The sequence below is a fragment of the Mugil cephalus genome, chromosome 9 (assembly GCF_022458985.1).
Source record: "Mugil cephalus isolate CIBA_MC_2020 chromosome 9, CIBA_Mcephalus_1.1, whole genome shotgun sequence".
NCBI classification, from domain to species: domain Eukaryota; kingdom Metazoa; phylum Chordata; class Actinopteri; order Mugiliformes; family Mugilidae; genus Mugil; species Mugil cephalus.
In genome coordinates, this window is record NC_061778.1 from 11,447,848 (window position 1) to 11,470,658 (window position 22,811).

General features: G+C 46.9%; 1 protein-coding gene across 4 annotated transcripts in view; it reads right to left on the bottom strand.

The window, feature by feature from the left end:
• Positions 1–364: 364 nt before the first annotated feature.
• The window catches only part of cux1b (cut-like homeobox 1b), a 54,497-nt gene continuing 32,050 nt past the window's right edge, over positions 365–22,811 (bottom strand). For 3 of the 4 annotated variants that reach the window (XM_047594435.1, XM_047594436.1, XM_047594438.1), the window contains 17 exons: positions 22,255–22,331; positions 21,891–21,957; positions 17,523–17,571; positions 15,945–16,049; positions 15,347–15,535; positions 15,112–15,170; positions 14,792–14,834; positions 14,505–14,601; positions 12,346–13,152; positions 11,511–11,594; positions 10,903–11,004; positions 10,220–10,782; positions 9,958–10,099; positions 8,973–9,260; positions 8,627–8,815; positions 6,870–7,134; positions 365–6,649 (listed from right to left, as the gene is read on the bottom strand). In XM_047594435.1, the coding sequence (XP_047450391.1) occupies positions 6,142–6,649; positions 6,870–7,134; positions 8,627–8,815; positions 8,973–9,260; positions 9,958–10,099; positions 10,220–10,782; positions 10,903–11,004; positions 11,511–11,594; positions 12,346–13,152; positions 14,505–14,601; positions 14,792–14,834; positions 15,112–15,170; positions 15,347–15,535; positions 15,945–16,049; positions 17,523–17,571; positions 21,891–21,957; positions 22,255–22,331 (3,634 nt within the window). In that variant the 3' untranslated portion in view covers positions 365–6,141. The remainder of the gene's footprint in view (positions 6,650–6,869; positions 7,135–8,626; positions 8,816–8,972; positions 9,261–9,957; positions 10,100–10,219; positions 10,783–10,902; positions 11,005–11,510; positions 11,595–12,345; positions 13,153–14,504; positions 14,602–14,791; positions 14,835–15,111; positions 15,171–15,346; positions 15,536–15,944; positions 16,050–17,522; positions 17,572–21,890; positions 21,958–22,254; positions 22,332–22,811) is intronic. The other variant, XM_047594437.1, reaches the window with a different exon arrangement.

Here is a 22,811-nt window from a genome sequence, read left to right on the forward strand (position 1 = left end):
ACATGGACTGGATGGTGCTCAGGTCCTGCTCCAGTTTCAGGATCAGCTCCTTCTGCTCGGCGCTGGTGCGCACTGCGGCCGAAAACTCCACCTGCAGGTCCGCGTAACGTCCTGTCGAGGAGCAAAAACACGGTTATTTGAAGACCAACTCGTTTCTTTTCTTTTTTTTTTTATTCGGATTTGATGTAGTGGTTCCCAAAATAACTCACCTGCAGCAGCTGTAAATGGATGAAGCTGTCCAAAACATCCCTGAAACCCCAATAAGCTTCCCCCTAACGCTCTTTTCTCTGAGAATACTTATTCCACACAACCACAGAAAAAAAATGCATTTTCGACAAGAAAAAAAAAAAGTAACACAGCACACTTTTAGTATTTGTATAAAAGAGATTTACTTCAATTATCACACCTAGGGTGCATGTGAATAATAATGATGATGATGAATCAAATGTCAATCATAACAAATACATTGTGAACGTTTCATACAGTGATATTGCTTTTCAATGTTGTAGAAGGGACTGTTTTACAGTGCTGAGAACAAACAACATGATACGTTTAGTAATAGAAAGATAAAGAAACAATGATACATGAGGAAAAACGAGAGGGAGGGATGCCCCGGAGGAGGAAAAAACGAAAAGCATCTCAGGAGTGACAAGAAGTGCTGGGGAAACAACTTTCGGAAAAGAAAGAAAAAAAAATAAAAAATAAAAACCATCCCTTTACAGTCATGCAGCCGTTTGTACTACAACACACACACATACGCGCACACTCACAAAAATAAGCAGTGGGAGAAGTTATGAGAATTATTACTTCCACGTTGTTGATGACGGGTTCGGTAAAGGAGGGGGAGGGGGAAAAGAAAAAATCATCTAAAAACACTCTGAACTTGCTAAAGCCTCAACAAGCATCTTAAAGCTTTCCAAAAAGGGAGCGCGGGGGTGAAGGTCTCCCCAGGTCATTTGGTTGTCAGACTACACTGTGGTTTAAGCTATGGGTGAACCGAAGCAACGACACTAGGTAGCAATACACAGAAAACCAGTCAGCAACCTCTCAACAGAAGTGGATAACTATTTCACTATTTGGCTTTTTGCTTCCTCTTTTAAGTCTGGCGATTGTTGAAATGTTTGTCGCTCCAGAGTCGATCTCTGGCTGTTAAAAAAACAAAAACTGTTACAGTTTCAAAAGCATGATAACGCAGTTCATGAGGAAATAGTTTAAGACTTAAAAATTAGCTGGAGCCAATGTGAGAGAAAAAATCAATAAAAGCATGCAAGTTAAGTGGAAGGGGGAGTTTAAAGGCTGAGTGTATTGTGCTGTATTATGTGTGTATGTATTACTGAGTGTGCTATGCATACAGCACCGCTGATTCAGAAAGTGTTTCCTTACAAAACCCACTTCATAAGATATATTTTAAAAGTATTACAAAAAACATCTGAGGTTTTTTTTTCTTCTTCTTTTTTTTTTTCTTTTTTTTCCTCTTTTCCTGAATATGGTGACCAGTGCTGCTGTTCGGGCTTCCATTACAACTAATATGTCAAATGAATAACCACTACTTCAACAGATCATACAGTAAAGCTTTACGACTTCAGAAAACATGATATGATATACAGCATCTGTTACACCTTTACAATGTTATTCAACAGTGTATAGAATCATCTGATTTAAATTTGTAGAAAAATATCTGTGGATCATGGAAAAGTCCTGAATCGTCCCTTCTCTCCTCCTGCCTTCAAAACAAAAGCATACTGTGACAATAAATGAATCGATAGCTACTTGATCGACCGTATTTACACGTCTCTTTTCCAAATAACCATTAGAATTGGCACACGTCATTATCAATACCTGTAGTGCCGTTATTAATGTCACAGCAAACCTGACACAAACAGAAAAATACAAAATGCCCTATGAATAAATTCAGTGTTATTACAGTGTATGCTGTTTCTGCATGCTTCCTCCTTCATTCAATGCTCTGGCCTTTCGCTGCTAGTTTTATGTACAACGTAAGAAATGCACTGTGGGAAAACAACAAGACCCGGACTGAGACGCGACCGCGGGTGAGTCATAAGAAGAACGCGCGAGTTTGTTTTCTCCCGTTTCAACTGCACTCCGGCGGTTATATACAACCCTCTCCAGGGGGGCTGAGGAAAAAAAAAAGTGTGAAAGAGCAACTTGCAGGTTAAAGTTACACTTCTCGTAAATGATCCTTTGAAAAGTTAATGCCTACGTTTTTCCTCCGAGTTCTCGCCGTTTCCTGGTCTCCGTTCACGAATATAAACATCTTCAGTGTCAAAACTACTGCGAGGATCCGTATTTCTTTTTTTTTGGCTCTATAGCTTTTACTTTAGAGCCTGTAAAGTCCAGTCGCGTGCGCGCTCACGCATTAATTCAACCTGCAAGTTGTTCTTTAAGTACCAATAGTCTGAGAAATAAATTTGTGATCAGGACTTTGGATTCGTTATGAACAACTCGTCGGATGACATCACTAGTTTGGTGCCCTGCTTGGCAGTTAAAGGCACAAATCTGATGATCTCACGTGGTTCAGGTGAGCTGATGGATCTGGCTATAAAATGGCTGATGGGTTAAGTGCTTATACTTTACAGTAGCTGTTCATCTCCATAAAAACGCACGGCGGCGGCGGCGGTGGTTGTTCGGACCAAGCAGCAGCCCAACAGGAGGCGGCGTTCCTTTCAGCGCGCCGCAGAAGACAGATGTCTCACATCAGTCGTCCACAGGAAGAGCCAAAGTTTTGAGATTTCTTTCTTTCTTTCTTTCTTTTTTGTACAATTATCAGACACGTTAGGAAAATCCAATTTAAGCTAACGCATCGTAACGCAGTCAGTGCAACGACGTTATCAGTACCTTTTGACAGGCTGCCAATGTATCCGGATGTACATTCAGGGAAAAGGCGAGGCTTTAAGGATGGACTGAGGAGATTAGAAACTCAAACAGGCGGGTTTACTCGGAATATCTACAACTGTACAGGACAACGGCCCTTTCTGTCACACTGTCACTTGTAGTTTGAAGTAAGAGTTTGCTGGATAGGAATACAGTTTCTTCTGTAGAAAACACGGCCACAACTATCTTATGTTTTAATTTTTAGTGTTAGGATGTGGATAAGAGTCTGTGCTTGGTTTACAACCACTTTTCTTTTTTTTTCTTTTTTTAAAAAAAGGCATACACTTCCCAGGATTCCTGGGATCGTACTCTGTTGTAGTGTTTACAGACCCTGTCCTAGGTTAAGTCTTAAAAAGATCCTAATAAGTGCTTTGTTACTAACTGCAATAGAAATTCTGCATAATCATAGGCTGGCTATCTCTGCTCGATCTGGCATAGCACACCTGCTAGCTGGTACACTTCTCTAATCTCAATTTGGCAGATATGACCTCTTTCAAGTTAACATGTGTTCTCAAGTTTAGGTAATTTCGTTTGACCTATTTGACAAACCGTATCAATTTGGACCAGTTAATTATGTTAATGTGATTAATGAGCGGGCGAAGTCTATCTAAAGAAAGCTGCATGCCCTGCCGAGCGTTAGTGTTGGGCTTGCCCAGGAAGAAAAACAAAACGAAACAAAAAAACATTATTGGAGAATAGAAAACAGAAACAGAGATATGCGATCATATATCCACTGATCTTGATATGTCCTTTGATTCTCTAGCTAGCAGTTTAAGAGCATAACAGTTGTGGTAAGAGCTTGATGCTTACGGGAGCATGAACTGTAGCAAACACATCTTTTTTTTTTTTCTCAAAGCTATTGAAATGACGCTAAACTTTAGGATTCATGAATATACAAACAAATGAGAACTAGTACATCTTTGTAAATATTAACCAATACTGCCGGCAGTCTATAACGTCTAATAAAAATGTTACTTGCCCTCAGGAACAGTATAATCCCTTAAAAAATAGACAACTCAAATGATAAGACATTAAATGAAAAATACAGCACCTATAAATAAGCAGAATAAAAACCAAACTATAAATGCAAAATAGCAATAAAACCAAGCTACAGTAAATCATAGTATTACACTACTTTGTGAGAAGATTAATGTAATGGTAACGCATCAAACAGCTTAAAGAAGGGTGTCAGTTGTGCACTAGTAGTGTGTGCAAGTAGATACGAAATATGACCCCACTCATAGGAAACACTGAACGCTCCTCAATCTCGCACACTTGTGCACACGCATGTATATTGACAGGCATGCGTGCACGTGCATCCACGCAAACGCACACACACTTACACACACACTTACACACACACACACGAAGGGGAGGCAGTGGGCTGACAGGCACTGAGGGCTTGTGTGGGACAGGGAGGAGGTGATATGCCTTATAATTTGTAGTGTATACAGTAGAATTCGATGCAAAAGACGTACATCCCTGGATACAGGATAGACTGGAGGAGAGTGGTAACTACTCACACCAGGGTTGGGGTGAATTCACTTCGGGACGCGCGCGGTCGGTCGGTCGAGCTCCGTGCGCCGCGCGTTTCATTTGCCAAAACCCATTTTTCTTTTTCAGTCGCGAATTCCGACGACGCGCCTCTAAAAACTTTCGTTGCGAGTGAATTGACCTCGACCCCGACTTACATGCAGGCAAGTACAAATGCACACGAGACGCGCACAAACAAACAAACAAACACACACACACACACTCTTCCTGATTTGGCCTATAAAAAGATGTGTGTTCGTGAACAGAGAAAAATTGTCGGTGGTGCAGACGCGCACGCACACACACACGCGCACGCACGCAGACACACACACACACCCAGCAGGTCCAGTGCTGGGCAAAGCTGTGACGTGCACAACCTAAAACAACAAAGAGACACGTATAGTATCACCATGTCAGACAGCTACAGTACTACGTGAATTCATCGTATTGTATTTCAACAACGCAATATTACTCCATTCTAATTTGTTTCGCTTCTTTTTTTTTTTTTTTAAACAGTAACTTGTTATTCTCTTATTTTCTTATTTTGAACTAATTAAAAATGCTTCCTAAAATTCCCTATTTTGTACTCTTTAGAGTCAAAAGACTGTGCAATCTCTTATTGGCAACCAAATTGCAATATTTTAAAAAACAGAGATCATCCTTCATCCTAAAAAGAAGGTTTTAAGGAGGCAAAAAAGAGGGTTCCTTCCTTCCTTCCTTCCTCTTCAGATGAGTGCGTGTGTTTGTGAGGAATTACAGATCCTTCTGGCCATCACATGGCTGTCAGCAGGATAGGATATGGGACACAACAGGTCAAAGTTCATCTTTCTTACATCAGTAACCATGGCAGCTCAGCCGGCAGGCCTTCCACTACCCTCTTAAGAGTGTAGGAGTGAGATAAAAAAGAAAACATGCTGCCATTGAGAAGAGGACACACACACATACATACACACACCGTATTTTTTTTTCTTTTTTTTTTGGATGTGTATATACGCACACACGTACACAGGTGCACACTGACACGATCCCCTAACATACAAACACGCACACGCACACACACACGCAGTGAGTGAAAAAGGCAAAGGGTTTGTAACAGTCACTCTACAGTGTGAAAAATGAGGCGTCTCACTGAGTGAGGGGAGGTTTGTGGACACTTGGGAGGTGAGAAGAAGAGCGGAAAAAATCTCCTTTAAGAAAGTGAGAGTTCTTGTAAGAGAGTTCCTGTCTCTATCTATCATCTATCAGTGTCTATCACTGTGACAGCTGCTGTGTCAGGCCTTGCCTGTGTTTACTGAGTCCGGGTTTCAACCCCAGCTGCGGGTCAGACCCCAGCTCAGGACTAACCAGTCTGGTGCACCAGTGGCTGGTGATAGGGGAGGTACAGCAGGGCCAGAGGCCAGCAGGACGGCTAAGTGCTTTTCTCAGTACAAAAACAAAACTCAGTTTAAAAAAAAAAAAAAAAAAAAAAAAAAAAAAGGAGAGACACTTAAGTTCTCTTATTTTGTTCTTCTATGTACTCAGTAAATCTTCTTTTAAGGGTTTTGCCAACCACTCTTTGTTTCTTTCCTCTTTCCGGAAAGCTTCTATGTAATAAAAATGGCTGCTGAGCTTGACTTTGGCTGTGTCCACTCTCCGACTGGAACAGAGCAGGAGGGGTCCAAGGTTAGAGGTCGTGAGGTTATGAGACGAGAGGGATGAAGGATGGTCAGGGGGGAGCTAGAACTCCCACTCTGAGGGATCCTCTTTGCTGGCAGCCTTCTCCAGCCGGTGGATGATGTTATTGAGATTGGCTGCTTTCTTCTTGCGCAGATTGTTGTCCCTGGGGTTTCTGGTGGGGCCAGCGGCTGGGACATTAGTACTAGAGGCAGAGCTACTGGAGGACGCCTCCGTGAGGCCGAAGAGCCCCAGTCCACTGTTTCCGCAGCTGGAGCCTGGCCCAACTAAGCCTGAGGTGGTGCAGTCTAACTGGACAGGGGAGTTATTAGAGCCCCCTGCCTCAGACTCAGCCTCCATGTCGTGGTCTTTGAACGCTCCTCTGTGATCCTCCAGGCCCATGCCCAGTCCCTGGCGCGCCTCCATTGTGCCCTCAGATTCTGTCCCATCACAGCTGTCCCCCTCCCCTGATTTGGACCCACGGAGGGAAGGGGATCCTCCCTCACTGCCAGGCCCCACGCCTCCAGCCGCCTGGATCTCCTCTATGAAGAGTTCTCGCCGGATACGTGACCTAACGGAGAAAGAGGAGTTCAGTCGCGCTTGTCAACAACTTTACGAATTATAACCTCTTAAACATTTAAACGACAGAAAGTAGAGTGTGATTCGGCACATTCGGAAATTAACTTACGCTCAGATAATAGTAGTTTTCATATCGAAAAAGGATCAATCTGAGAACATCTTAGTGCTGCAAGCATTAGAGTAGAGTATTTATCTGTTTCCTAAGTCCTGACCTGTAATTATGGAACCAGTTGATAACAGTACTGGTCTTCAGGTTGAGCTGAGAGGCCAGCTCCTCGATGGTTTTCGGGGATGGATACGGCTTCTGCTGGTAAGCTCTTTTCAGGGCCTCCTTCTCCTCGGGACCCAACACCACCCTGGGCTTCTTCAGATGCTGCTGCCCCGGGCTCTGGGAGCCCTGCACGTACTCCGGCCCCATGAGGCCCGGGTCCACAGAATGGCCATCACTCAAGGAGCTCAGCCGCCTCTTCATGTAAGCTGGACAGAGACAAAAAAAAAAAGACAAAGAGAGGAAGGTCAGCACTCCCGAAAATAAAAGGGTAGCAGCAGTAATAGGAAAAGCTAGAATTTTTTTGACGTGTCATGTCGAATCGTGTAAGTGTAAAACAAAGAATTAATCTTTAAATGTATTTTACATTCATTTGCCAACCAGTCAACCAGCATTTCACTCCTCCCTGCAGCCCCGTGAACCTGCTGTAAAATGACGTCTCCAGACTGCTGACGCTGTTCATTTTTTGTTTGTCAAATTTTAACACGGGTGTCCATAATGACACGTGACACAATGACAAACGGGGGCAAAGAAGAGCGGCCATAAAAGCAGATTAAGTTCCCGGTAGGACACACGGAGCCGGACTCAAACCCTGCCGGGCTCCTCGTCAGCCACTAGATGTCGCTCTCGTCTTTCTCGCCAACACCAACAATGAATGCATCTCTTCCATTTTATAGCAAACAAGCAGAACTATTCACTCCGGGCACCAGGAGCTGAAAATGAACAGCTCATGGCAGCTTCGCATGAGGTTGACATTTTCCCAACCCCAATACATGCTGCCAGATATATTAGTGTTGCAGGGGAAAAACCCCTCAGAGCAAGGTTAGACCACTCTGAAAGTTGTGCGCCGCCTCGCAGGCTTGTACCACGAGGGTGAGAGGTCAAATACGGTTACTCTAGACTGGACTCCATGTCTTTCCTCTGGGCTCTGCTAGTGGCCCGCTGTAATTTGGATGCATTACTTTTGGTCAATAATCTAAAATGAAGCTGAATGCGGAGCAACCCCCGACGAGTCCACACGAGCTTAAGTTCAGTGTTTTTTTTTTTGGTCCTGATTTGAGATATCAGGAGAGCAAACTGATCCTGGATGGTTGCACCGACAAGCAGGTTCAAATGTCCAACCTCCTAAGACAGAGAGCTTCAAGTGGGCAGTCAGGGGTCACTCTGAGGCAGCTAGGAGGAGGGGAGGGGGGGAGGGTGCCAGGGCTATTGGCTCTGCCGATTCTCTCGCAAACGGAGACAAACGCAGAACGATGGAGTGATTTAGTCGGCTGAGGGCTAACAAATAATAAAAATGCGAGCTTATAGGGACTGATGATTATTATGATGATGACGATGATGAAGAGGAGTGCTGATGACTGTGAGTAAGCAGGCCCCCGGCGGTCCCCAAGCTGTCACATCGAATACAGTACGTGATGTCTGCAGTCCTGATTGGTACTGACATCACACCAAGATGACTGTGATATGCACAACATGCTCTGCTGTCCTGCACAAAGGATATTGTTTGTGCAGATGTGCATGTGTAATTCAAAGGCTGCTGCTGCTTGTGTCGTTTTCCCCAAGTATTTATAAAATAAACGCATGCTTAAGCGGATAACATTAAGGTAACATCCGCGAGCCTTTTCTTTATCGCTTCTGACGGCGGACTGCGCCGCGCGGAGCGCGCACGCGTTTCTACGCTCTGAGCTTTTCGCTGCACACCTTTCTTCTCCAGGCGTTTCATGTCCATGAGTTTCTCCACGCTGTGCGGGTCCTGGAGCCAGAGTTGCATACGGACAAAGGGCTCCCGACCCTTCAGGCTCAACTTGTGCCAGGGTTTGGGCCTGGCCAGCAGGTCTGAGACAGAACCTTGAGTCAGACCCAGGATAGTCTCCCCAAACAGGCGCTGACCTGATTAGACAAGAGAAAGGAGAACATATGGTAATTTCAGCGAACTGATTCAGTGGGTGGATAATTCATTATTAGAGAGGGAAAGACTGAACCACGCGCTTTATACGGCACCAAAACGCAACGGGAAAGAAAAACTACTCTTTTTTTTTCTCCTTACCAAGGTTATTATCAGTTAGCACCTCCTTAACCTTCTTGGTGATGGCGTAAGTGTCGAGCTCAGGAGACATTGCGACCATCTCCTGGATGCTGAGACCCGAGTGACCTGGCACAGGCAGCGGGGTGCCGGGCTGAGACTCTCCACCTGAAGGATCTTCAGACGGAGGTTTGAGACAGGAGGACTGCGAAGCGAGTGGATCCCCGCCGAGACCATTGACGGACTCCTCGGCCGAACTGAGGGGCGACTCCGGAGCGGGGCTGCAGCTCGCCGATGTCTTGGGGGTACCCTCTGCGTGAGCGGAACAGACAGGGCGAGAGAGACGACACAGGTTGGTCGACATATCGCTGCGTAAGAAAGCGCAGTTTCATCTCCGCCTCCCCGCTGAGCTCGGGAGGGACTTCAGTCATACCACATCAACTAATTTAACTCCCGTTAAACAAACGGCAAAAGGTGCTTAAGTTTTCAGTTTGAGGCTTTTTTGGCTTCCTCCTCCTATTCCTTCATCTCCCTGTCTCTGTCTGTGTAGTACTGCTGTGCAGCTCAGCAGGCTGGAAGAGAGCAGTCATGAGGAGCTGTCAGTGTACATTAGCTGCTGTTTACACCCCCAGAGAGAAAAAGAGACGCGCACACACACACACGTACACACACACACAGACACACAGAGCTGCCATCTGGCGCTGCAACACTAACTTGTCTATGACATGACAAACCAGCAGCTTGCTGGCTGACACTGCCATAGCACTGGGGATGGGGGGATGGTGGGAGGAGAAGGAGGGAGGAGGGGGGGTGGTGGTGGTGGTGGTGGTGGTGGGTGGGAGGCAAGCGGAGAGGATGGGTGGGGTGAGTGACAGACTGACAGTAACAACTAGCCACTAGCTCTAATCAGGCTTTCAGAGTAATGCTCCAGCCCATGGAGCACGGTTGTATAAATCCATGTAGTGTGTGCGTGTGTGTGTGTGTGTCTGTGTGTGTGTGATTTGTTTACCTTGGTTCTGAGCTTGCTGGATGTGTGTGTTTTGCCCCTGGTCTCCATTGAGCCACGGCTGCATGCGGAGGTATGGCTCTCTGCTCCTCTGGTTTAACTTGTTCCACGGTTTGTGTCGAGACAGACTGTCACTCAATATTCCCTAAAACGCACACAGAGAGGCAGTCATGCAACCGTCGAAAAAAAAACGACCTGAGCAGTGAAACTCTGAAAAGGGACGATAACGTAGCGTGGTTTTTTTTTTTTTTTGCCTCTCTCTGACCTCTTTTGAGTCTTCCTGGTTGTGGTTCTCCTCTACAGTTTGACTGGACATGGTCCTCCGCGGGTCCGAATGCATGTTGTTCCACCACTGTTCTCTCCAGTAACCCAGCCCCCCGGCGCTTCCGGAGCGGCCCGAAGCCTCGGAGCTCCGACCCAGCCTGAGAGCCCCGTCAACGGACAAGTCCATCCCTGAAGAAGCCCGGCCCTCCCTCTTCACGCCGGAGCTGAAGTCCAGCACCGGGGACGGGGAAGAGGGCGAGGACAAGAGGGAGCTGGTGGGCTTTTTGAGGGAGAGCGCCAGGGGATTGTAAGGGGGGAGGGGCGCGGTGAGCGGAGAGCTCAGGAGGTCCCTGTGAGATAGTGACACTGAGGAGGAAGAGGAAGATGAGGCTTTGAGGATGGGCTCCAGTACGGCTTGTTGGGCCTCCATCTCTCTACGAGCTTGCTCCAGGATGGAGCGAATGGCTTCGTCTGATCCGCCGCCGCCGCCGCCCCCTCCGCTTCCCACCGCACCTCCGCCACCGCCTTTAAGTCCCGTATATGACGGCTGAGCATGGGACAGGTCTGTGGAGGGGAGGGGAAAAAAGGGACATCGTGAGAGACAGACACGATGATGATGCCGTGATGTAAAACCCTCTCTGCTCCGACGTCTCCGGAGACGAGAAAAAACAAACTACCACTCACCAGCTTTCTGCACCTGCAGCTCTCTTTTGGCTTGTTCCAGTATAGACTTGATAGCTTCATCTGAACCTGCCTCAGGGGTGCGGACACGGGCAGTAATGTTACCTGGAAGGCGAAGAAGAGGGAATGGGAGGAGATAAAACATCTTGTCAGATTAAAACGCAAGATAACCAACAGAGAAGATAAATAGAACAATAACGGAGCCTATGAGGACACCAAATAATTACACCATAGCACAGCACAAAGAACAACATTCCCACCACTGAGCTACAAGGCAACTACACTGGAGGGATTGTCATAATTTCTCTGGTCCCTCTGGAGCTCACACATGCACACGTGCTACAGGGTGCGTACAGTAAATGCTCCCCGCAGAATAACAACTACCAATAAAATCCCTAAATACGCATGCTGGCTTTTTCCTTTGACGCAAGTCACTGAAACTGTGTGGTTACCTTCAAGGCACATTTATATATCTGTGTGCCTGCCCCCAATTAATAATCAGCCACACGCACGCACGCACGCACACACACCACAGACACTGTTCACCCCGACACAAACATGCCACACAGACAGAACGTGCTGCAGTCTCTGTGTGTGTAAAGGGGACAGACCTGCGTGTGAAGCTGTATCGGAAAGGGTTCTCCGCTTCGGAACATCCTGAAACACTCGGCTAAGCTGGGGCTGTCCTGAGCCCTCTGTTAAAAACAATATACCACACACTATGTTACAGCACTTGTGTGTTTTTTTGTTTTTTTTTCTTCTTCCTTTTACAGCTAGACTATACGGTGCCTTGCAATGCTCTGCAAATACAAGGAGTGTTTGCTCTATCCAATGCACATTATATGCTACTATAAATGCATTGATCTTAACCATCTGCGGCCCCAGTAGGAATCAAACCTCCGCCTCTAACAGAAATATTAAAACCACTACAGAGACAGCCCAGGGAGGGATTCATTATAAACAGTAGCTTTCAAACAGGGGCATGCTCACTGCAGCCGCATTTTTAATATGAACTCACTCTGACTCGCTGGTGTATTTTGTTACGTGTTTTGTACCTCTGAGACCGCCTTCAATCACAAATGTCCTGATGCGTTAAGAAAAGCAGGCCCCGGCTAATCGAATCCACCCGTAGTTAACAGTACCCCTGCCTTCCTCCTAGTTCCCACCGATCAATACTATTGACGTGTGAAAGGTTTCTGTATTGACCACAATAGCTGGGAGAGGCTCCTGGGATCGGTGCGTGACTAGGAACTCATTCAAAACACACAGGTGTGGCACAGAACGGGAGTTAGGAAAGAGAAGGAAAATAAAAAGCTAGTCCATATTGACAAGCTAATCAATGGCTCTGTGCAGGGCTGCACACACACGCACACGTACACATACATGCACACACAAGACACGCACGCTCCCCCCAAGCACAGACACATTAAAGAAACACAGACTGACCTCTCTGCCGTCCCTGGATGCTGCGCAGCGCGAGGATGTTCTGCTCGTCGGCGAGGAACTGCCTCATCTTGTGGAAGGGCTCCTTCCCCCGGATCGTTAGCTTGTTCCACGGCTTCGGCCTGGCCAGGATCTCGCTGACCGAACCCTGGGACAGTCCCAGCACATAGTGGCCGAACACACGCTGACCAATGTTGTGCTTGATCAGCTGCTCTTTCACCTGCCGAGCAATCTCCGCCGTGTCCATGTCCTCCCCGTCCAGAACGCTCCCTGTGGTAGCGTCGGAGTGGCTGGGCGACGGCGACGGGGCGCTGCCAGCCGTGCTGCTCCCGTTAACGGGGGCCATGTCTGGGCTGGCCGGAGGCGGCTGGGGGCTGCTGGCTGCCAGGGGGATGGCAGCAGACCCTGAGCCTGGGGTGGAGGTAGGGATGGAGCTGAGGGTTGGAGTGAAGGGGGTGAACAGTAGAGCCCCGCTGGGGATTCCAGACGACTCCTGCAAGGCTTTCGAGTAGAAGGTCTGGAGCAGCTGCCGCTGAATGAGGGAGTTCAAAGCCATCTTACCACCCACCAGAGGGAACACGGGGGAGTAGAAGTCCTGTCCAATGCCCGTAGGAGTGAAGGGGTGCGTTTCGCTGCTGCTGCTGCTGGTGGTGGTGGCAGTGTTGAGGGGGTCCGTGTGAGTGCGGGACTGGGGCAGCTGAGAGGAGGAAGGGACAGAGAGAGGGGGAGGAGGGGGCGAGGAAGAGGGGTCGCTGGGCACGGTCTCCTCCTTCGTTGTGGACTCTTCTGTCCCTTTTCGCCCGGCTGACCCTACAAGAAAGGTCAAACACACCATGCATTATGGGGGAGTCAACAAAAAAGGGGTTCCAAAACGAGAGAGAAAAAAAAAAAAATTAAAAAAAAAAAAAACAAAAGTTGAAAGTTATCTTAATCAAGTCTTCTCCAAATTAGTGAACTTTGTTTTCCTTTTTTGCCAACCCCCCCAGACAAAGTGCCCATGCATTTGTGATTTCAACCTTTCTTGTAAGCCACAGCCTGGAAGAAAAAAAAAAGGACACACAAAACAATTGACACCGCGCCACTTAGGCAGATTAGCTTGGCCCAGGGCTCAGTCTCTGTCTCGAATGGCGAGGTAGAAGTAAAGGGACACAGTAAAAAGATGTCCTTAGGTAGTCAATACGCCGTGCGAGTCCTCCTCCGTGCTGCAGCGGCGTGCTCTTACACACAGATTTTCTCCTTTGCAGAGGCAGTATCATAGTTCGCAAAGAAATACATCCGGGTAAAAAAATAAAAAAATAAATAAAAATAAAAAATAAAAAATTGAGCAATAAAACTCTTTTGAAAGACAATTTTATGGCTGAACAGAAAACAGATGCATGTCACCAGAAACAGAGGCCGCACCGCTCTGTTGACTCTGAGCAAAGGCCTCATCTTCCTTCTTTAAGTATTACTACTTGCGAGTGATTAAATTTTAACAACCGCCAGAACAAATATAGACATAAAGTATATTTCCTCAGTCTTGTAACTACTATATTACTAATACTCTTCTAATGCATAACATTGAAACTTAACATGATTGAGTAAGACAGTAAGCTCCCTTTACTGTGAATGTTAATCAATTCAAAGCTATTCAGCTATTCAAGCCTAAAGCCATGACATTTCAAACCCATAAACACTGTTGCAGAGGGGAAGAGCCCCGTAGTGGGAGGCGTAGCATGGTGTCCTCGTTCTTGTGTGGTGCAGTTTCGTTACCGTTCAGGTTGACCTCCTGTTTTTTTTTTTTTTTTTTTTTACAACACGCCACAGATGCATTTCCCTCCACTCAGTGAAGCGTAGGGCTAAACAAAAACACGCTCGCACCATGATAGCTTTGCATGTCTTTTGAATTTTCGACCAACTCGTCTGTACGAAGCAGCCGGTATTGCAAATAATTCACATTCACCTGCAGTTAAGTATTCTCAGAGAAAAAGACTAAACATGCACACGTGTGCCCTCCCCTCCCCCCTCCCCCCGACCCCACTCGGCCTCACCTGCAGCTACGTCCCCGTATATCCTCCCCACACGCATCGGACTGATGCTGCGAAGTTTTGGGAAGACAGCCTACCCGGTGTTGATGGATCTACTCCTTAAAGTAAACTTTCTTACTTTTTGGGCAGACTTACCGCTCAGCTCAGTGTTGGCGATGCGCAGAGCGGCGCTCTCTGATTGAAGACCACGGTTCCTCTCCAGCAGCAGCACCTCCAGGGATTTGGATGAGTCCTGGTGGAGAAAGAAAAGGTTGATTGGAGATCAAAATTGCAGACTTTGCGAAATAGCTTTCTCCATGCTGCCCGCTTCAGATGTTCCCATTTACTCATCTTTTCATCATTTTTTGTTTGATCAATGACTTAATTAGTGCAACGTTCTGTCTACAGCCCAGTGTTCAATGCCAGCAATGTCTCTTTTATACCTGCACGGCGTCAGACGTTCCAAACTCCATAGCCTTGAGGATACTGAAGAAACAAAGACGACAATTATGAACGCGCAGCCACCGTGTAGCATGCAAACCTCTCTGTCTCTTTCGGGACAAAGAAGGGACAAGGACAAAAGGGGAAACAATATAAAGCTACAGACATACAGGCTTCACCTTTGTAAGAGCCCTCAATCGAGTTACACGTCTTAAATGAAGACACGCATCTTGTTTAACATTGTTAAAGACATCAAACATGCAATAAATAGATCTGCGCTGGACAAACACACAGACACAGACAAACTGGGTTTACTCCTCACCTCAACTCCTTCTTCACCTCCTCATAGTCAGCTTGCTTCTGCAGTTTGTCTTCCAGTTCCTGTAGAGACGCAAATACACGGGAGATGAGCGAAATGACAAAAGACATTCTTTTAGATCTTTGCGCTGTGCATTTCTTTCTGTGACATAGCTCTAGAAAGCAGAAATAAATATATAAAAATAGCAAGTAAATGTGTGTAACTAATGGCCAGGACAGCTAAAAATAAACGCCAGTACCTTAAGAACTGCCGACTTGCTGCTAAGCTGCTGCTCCAGCTGTGTGATCTGGGAGCTGGTGGTCTCTCGGAGTTTGGTCAGGCTGGCCTGCAGTCTCTGGACATCCTCCACCAGCTGGGCAGTCTCCCTTTCTTTGGCCCTGAGCTCCGCCTCCAGACTCGAGTTGGATGCCACCTCCGGCGCCTGTTCCTAAAGGCCAGATAGGTCAGCGGTTCAGTTTAACGAACTGAAAACCTCATAAAAGTTTTTCGAAATCCACCCATACAAGATTTTTCTTCAATTAATCACTACACGAAGAAGCATTCTATGCCAAACAAGAGCTGATCAGTGTTGCGGCTCCCTTTAAAAGGCCTGCTCTTGATGATAAATAATCAAAGGTAATTCATCAGTCAGACACAACCACCTGATAGGAGGCCGACACTTTGATCTGTTAAGTTAATCAATACAAAACATCACCGGTGACGGCAGGCCTTTAATATCTACAGTGATCAGTAAACCAAAGCCCGAATCAACCAACCACCGCCGGCGTAAAAAGGCCAATCTGATCTCTTAGCCTATCAATAGCTCAGCCATGCAGCGAATCAGTGAAACGTGTTACCGTGTCGGTGTCGGCCTTGGCCGGGCTGCTGAGCTGCAGGGATTGGTTGCTCAAAGACAGCTGCTCTCTGAGCGACTCTGCCTCTCTCTGAGCTGCCTCCGCTCGCTGGAAGGAAGGAGAGAAAAGTTAAGGAAGGGAAAAATCCCGCACCGGAGGTTCTTTCTGGTGGACGCACTTTCCTTTCTCTTCTCATCTCAATACGCTGTCTCAATTTTCCACCAGCCCTTGAAAAACCCTATTTAACGCGCAGATAAAGAAAAGGAGACTGACGGCACGAGAACGGCGAGACAAAGAAAGCAAAAGTTTCTGCTCAAAGTACACGCCAGCCCCGCAAAACCTGTCAGTTTAACGGCCGCTGAAGGATGCGGCCCGCGAGAGGTCGGTTTGCTTTTCAAAGGCCGCGGCTGAATTTACTGCGCCGCCCGTACATGCGTGGGGCAATCAAACGGCATGAAAAGGTTTTTCGAATAACAATCCTCTTCTGTCGGCCCACTGTCTGTTCGCATGACAAGGAAGACAACCCCCTCGTAGCATAAACAAAATATATAATGAAGAGTGGGGGAAGGGATCAGACGATGCAAGTATGTAGGATGACAGATGAGCCTGGGTATTGCTTTAATTAAAAATGTTAAATTATTCTTGAGAATTGAGATGATACCCGCCGCCTCGTATTTATAGCCAAAACCGCCATGTTCCATTTGGGACTCATCTGCAGCACTGGCCAACTCGCCGTCATTAGGAGTTACAGGGAGCCGATTCCACAGTGTTCCTAATTGCAACCATATTGAGAGCTGTTATTGACTGGGTGGGAGTTGGACGGCGAGTTGCGAAAGAAAAGCCCTGTTTTCCATTTTCTTCGTATAAAAGCGTATAAAAAGTCTGTGACTGAGCTGCAGGCCATGCTGTCATCCTGCGTAAACCTCAAATCAAAAGTGTGAATAGTGCGCGCGTTTGTGTGTGTGGCATTATGGTTGGAGCGTTAACCTTTGGGCTAATATTAACATTACATGCCTATGCTACCCCTTTAACCACAAATCATACTCTAAGGCTAATAATGAAAGTTAACAACAATGACATTAACAGATACCACAGGAATATTTACAACGCGAGGGCAGAGGGCGCGCCGCGGGGCTTATTTCGGCTGGATGGGTTTAGTAGGTGTGTAATAAACATGTAAAACAAAAAGCAACCCTCACGGTGATAAGCAACCGTTTATTTGTTTATACTTCATAGCTACTGAACAGAAAAGCAACCAGCCTCTCTCAGCAACAGGAGTGCTCTTGTTCCTGATGAAGATTTAAATCTTAAAGATAAAAAGATTAGAAAAATTATTTCCTAAAAAAGTTTAAAGTGATTATTGGACAAATATAGTGCACTAACGCACAGGCAAGACTCTTGTTAGAATTAATTAGTTAGAAATGTGACAAGATTGGTGTAACCTAATTTACTTCAGCGTACATACATACATACTTTTTTTTCCCCTCTCAGAGAAACCTTTTATTTGATCAGTCCAAACCCTCATTTGCTTTTTCTGCACTTTAACAATAAAACACGTTGAATTGCAGCGAGCAGTGTTACCTGATTGGCTCTTTCCAGGTCTGTCATCACCATCTCAATCTCGTCGGCCCTGAGAGACAACAATTTTTTTTATCGTTATTACTCCGAGAGAAAAAAACAAAAAACAGATGATGTGACAGTGGCAGAAAAGAGACGCACGGCAACACTGTAATTAAAACACAGGATGGATAAATGAATGGATGATTCCCGGGAAGAAAAGTACACGCGATTGTTCGCAGAGCGTACATTTAGAGGATGCTGGGGTCCATTAAGCTACTGTCTAAATATCACCTTAATCCATTGATTGTGAACTCCGTAACCCAAACAGCTTGTATGTGTGCGTGCATACATGTATTTAAGAGTGTGTGTGCGTGTGTGTGTGCGCACATGTAAGCCCCTAAACCCAGGCCACACTAAAACAGAGGGATTACATTAATAGAGCTCTAAGTCCTAATACAGCAGACTAATCTGCTATGAAGCTGTGTGATTGTGTCTGACTAATGGTCTGGATGGAGGCCATGGTTCACCTCTCACTTGCTAGAGGTCAGACAGCAGGAACACATCCCCATAATACAACCTCTCATTGGACTTTGGTAAAATAGTGTAATAACCCCCGGTTCGTGACTGACGCGAACACCCATCGCTTAAGAAGAAAACGCCGTTCCCAAAATCAAGAGACACGCAATGGACGTTAAACCTATATAAATATACATCGTTTAAATGTGATCACACTCCATTACTATTATTTACTATAAGGTGTGTGCCAATATAAATTCTGGCCACATTTTAACACACGAGGAAGTGCAAAAACTCTGACCTCGCGACTGTTCGACGCTGTGCAAATACGCACGCATGTTTATTCAAGACGCATAAGAATGCACGCTTGGCGCCGAGTGCAAAGACGGGAGCGCATACGCGCGCCGCCGCCGCCACCGCGGCGTCCATTAGGACCTTTTGATTTCGCTGCCATCTTTTGATAGCGGACCCCGTAACCCACGCAGCTTTTGTGTTTGTGTGTCACAGTATGAGAAACGGCGTCGTGTCCCATAGGCTTGAGTACTACCGATTTGAATGTGTTTAACAAAACAGACACAGTTGATATTAGGTCAACACTGTGCCACGGGCAATGCAGCAAAAAGAATCAGATGTGGGTGGGAGAGCTTTTCACTCTCCCGCTTTTATTCTTTCCCCGAACAGTTAAAAGGATCTAGTATGTATTTAAGCAACATAATAGTACACTACCTCAACAGCTTTTATCCTGTCTTAAGCTATAGTGTGCGGGACCCACGTGTGCACTCGTCGGGCGCCCCCGCACACGCGCACGCACACACAAATGTGAGGTCAGAGAGCCAACAAGCTAGAAAAGCTTGTAATGGAGAGCGTTTATGGGTAGTAATGCAACCCAAATACACCGCCGCTCCTGCTCCAAATGTGATCATTTAATCAAAGTACAGATGCACAAAGTCTTCTTAAATAACCTTTGGATTTGGCTGTATTTGGGAATTATAAAGGCAAAGCTAGAGGCTGTGGGCCAAAGCAGATCACAGGGAAGGGATTTTCTGCATATCCTGATACAGTCGGTCGGTCGGTCGCTGGGCAGGGCGGGAGCCGTCCACGAGCAAGCCAGTGCGCCGAGTGGAATTAATTCATCAAACACTGAACAGTGAAGGTCCTTCATGGTGATCGAGCCCCGTTTCAGGCCACCAAAACTTATCTCCGAAGCTTGAGACGGCAGCCACAGGGAGGAGCTATAGAGTAGATGCACGACCGCGTTGGGAAAAACTCGCGCAGGCACACCAACAACACACACTCTTTTGTACCATGAAAGCCAATGGGTGCACCCAGTGACATCAGTGAATACTGTAGGACTTCTGAAACAAGCCCAGAGCCTCTAAGCCCCTACTGTACTTCCTCCATCTCAGACAGGCCTTTTCATCTCTTATCATCTTCTCTCTCTTCTCCACTCGTTCAACCGCTCCCTTTTCTCTTCCAACCCTCCGTCCGCCTCTATCCTTTCCCCTGCACCGTTCGCTTCCCGGTGCCCTCCACTTTTTCCTCCTTTCATCTTTCTGCTCGCCTCCCCCCCTCTCTCTCATCCCTCGCCCTCTCTTCCTCGGCCTCTGTCCTCGGTGCCAGCAGGATATTCCCCTGATTTAGATTTTCATTTCCCTCCTCTATCACACCCTTATCCCCCTCTTCCTCGCCGAAGCCTCCAGCCCCTTGGCTTGCTTTTTGCCCTCCAGCTTTCATCACTCCATTCCTTTTCTTTCCTTGGCTTTCTCCACATTGCGTTTTCACAGCGTGTTACCTTGGGGATTTCAAGGAGGCTTAAAAAGAAGCTAGCTGTGAGAGTGTGTCTGCGTGCGCGTGTGCGCGAGTGTGTTGCGCGCCATTTTGTGTTTGTGTGCGGCTCGCGGTGGACACGGGAAAGAAGGGGCTATCGACTGTTTCCTAATTAGAAGCAATTAAATGGTTTTCGTAAAAAAAAAAAAAAATGGTATCTTTATATATATACAGATAAACAGAAATTTTCAGAGGAGCTTGCACACACACACAGCATCATGTGGGGGTGGGGATCAATATATCATTAATCTTTAACGGGGACTAAACGGGTAAAACGTGGCCGGCCAGACCCTCACAGCGCCGACACAGACCGTCTTCGCTACATCTACAGACCTGCCTCCTGCTGAAGCTCACACTCTCTGGGCACCGCAACATCGACCAAATTCTCAGAGAGTGTGTGTGTAAGTCCCTGTGTGTGTGTTAGTGTGTATTTTAAAAGGCAGATTACCCAAATACAGCAAGAGGATGGAGGGGGGGGGGGGGGGGGTGGGGGATTTGTCACGCAATGTCCTCCTTAGCGAAAAGTTTAGAGCGGGCGTGTGCGTCCGTGCGAAAGGAGCGCCCGCGCCGATACGTATGGCATCTGCGTTCGCGAGCGGCGCCAAAATGTATGCAGTCGAAGGGTTAAAAGTTGTGTTCAGCCAAACACTGGAGATTTGCTCAGCCAAGCAGTAAACGGGGGAAGGACTCCAAGGACTGGGAGGGTGCAGGGTTAGAGAGGGTTTGTGTGTGCTTTAAAGCGTTGCATTAAAATTTCAGATCACAGCACGCCACACAGTCAAGGACCCTGACTGCCTCAGGCTCACGAGTGAGTGAGCGAGTGAGTTTGTGCGTGTGTGTGTGTGTGTGTGCATGAGCGCATGTGTGGATGTGGGTGGGCATGTGTTTATTAGCTTCTGTAAGCAAATGGGGCCTCCTATAAGTGTCTTTTCAAAATGTGTTTTCTTCTGTTATAAAAGGAAGAGACAAGGACGGGGGGGTGGGTGGGGACTCCACTACTCCTCTGTCTTCTTACACTGTAGTCACGGGCAAAGAAAATAAACAGGGAGGGCCTTCCGATAGACTATGAAACTTATTGATTAGTGCCATTACACCGCGTGCGATATCTTCCTGTGGCCTTTCCTCTCAGCGCTCTCAAACGCGCAAAGTGCTAGATAAAAGAAAGCGCGGGGGCGAAGGGAGGCAGAAAAGAGGGGAAAAAAATAAAATATCGTGAGGAAGACAGAAGAGGGATCGATTCGTTTTTAACATCCAATCAATTTAACAACTCTGTTAATGGAGAGACGCTGTGAGTTTGGGTAAAAGGGGCGAGAAGTGGGGGGGGGGGCACCTTAAAAGCCAAGTTGCTGCTCTGCCGCGCTTTGCACGCGGGGACGCCCTTGACCATCGTACGAACAGATTTGGGAAGAGAGTTGGCGTTCCGCAGTGAATTCAGTGCGTTTCTTGCAGCACACCAATCATCAATAAAACACCGTGAAATGCTTAATCTTTCAGCTGAAGGCGGCTCCGGCTCCTGCTACCCAAGCCTGAGGGACCAGAGGAGTGTGAATGTCACAAAGTGCCACTTCACAGTGTGGAGTGCTGACATGGAAAGGCTTCTGTTCTCATCCTCGCCACTACTATAAGATCAATAATGATAGATGCTCACAGCCCGAGTAATTGAAGCTACCTTATCTTCCAGGTTCTGCTGGAAAACCTTCCAAGTCCGACATCTCAAAGTGACCCCTCGGCTCGTTGTCGCCGCCTTGAGATCTTTTAAACTTTTAAAGTGCCCCGAGAATTAAAAATCTATTTCGATTGCTTGGGTTGCGTCTGCAGAACGCATTACAATCCCTGTCAGTATTTACAGTGCGTGGGTAACGCTGGGATCTGGAGGCTGCAGCAGAGCGTTGTGGGAGACATTCCAGCTGTTAGGGAGAGGAGAAGGGGGGAGTTTCCAGGCAAGAAGATTCACTAAACAGGATGATTATGTCAAGAACAGACTATGGACGAGCCAGAGGGGAGAAGTCACCCGCAAACACACACATAGATCAGCGGGACACGTACTTTGCTGTGGATTCCTCGTCATACTTGGTCTTCAAATCAAAGAGCTCGGCCTGAGTTGTTTCAAGTGCTGCAAGAGACGGGAACAGAGTCAGTCGTCGGGTTTCCCCCCGCTACACGAAACTTCACAGTTCACAGTTACCTGACAAAAGATAATAGGTTATAGCACATGAGATTTCTGCTTCAGCCTTTCTGAATGGTTCGTTTAAAGTGACAATAGTGAAGGCATTTACCAGGCCTGCCTCGTCAAAACCACACCCAGCTAGTCCAGATGAAGCACAAGGGTTTTAAACTCAAATAATAATGAAAACTCAAAAGCTTTTACGACGATAATCGCCAGGTTTGCGAACGCTGAGTAGGCCGGTACCTGTCTGTAGGGACTGAGCCTTGTGTTCGGCCTCCTCCAACCTCGAGGACATGGAGTCCTGGCTCTCCTGAAGTTTCCTACAGAGGCAGACAGACGGCAAGAAAATGAGAGCAGAAAGTCACGGGCTAAGAGATACTGAGTCAGTACAAATCCTGGGTTCACACTTTGTGGCAACTGCAACTATTCTCTATTTTCCCACCATTTCTGAAGTGTTTTCTCCACTAAAATCCTCCCAACACAACCCACTCCTCATTAAGCAGACCTATTAGGCAGGAATGTCTGGCCACTGGGGCACACTGCACCCAGGGGGAGAGGGGAGGGAGGGGGGGAGAGAAGGCTGAGTAAGAGAGGGGGGAGGGGGCGACAGAAACCACAAGGATAAAATAGATTCATTCTTAGCATATAAAAAGTTGGGCTCTGCTGAGAAATTGCCACTGCGTGTAAAAACATCAATAATCTAGCACAAAGACGGTCTTTATGGCACTCTTTGATGCCCCCCTTCTCCGCCAATCTGTCTCTCCTGTCATCTCTATTTTTCTGCCCTCTACTTCATCCTT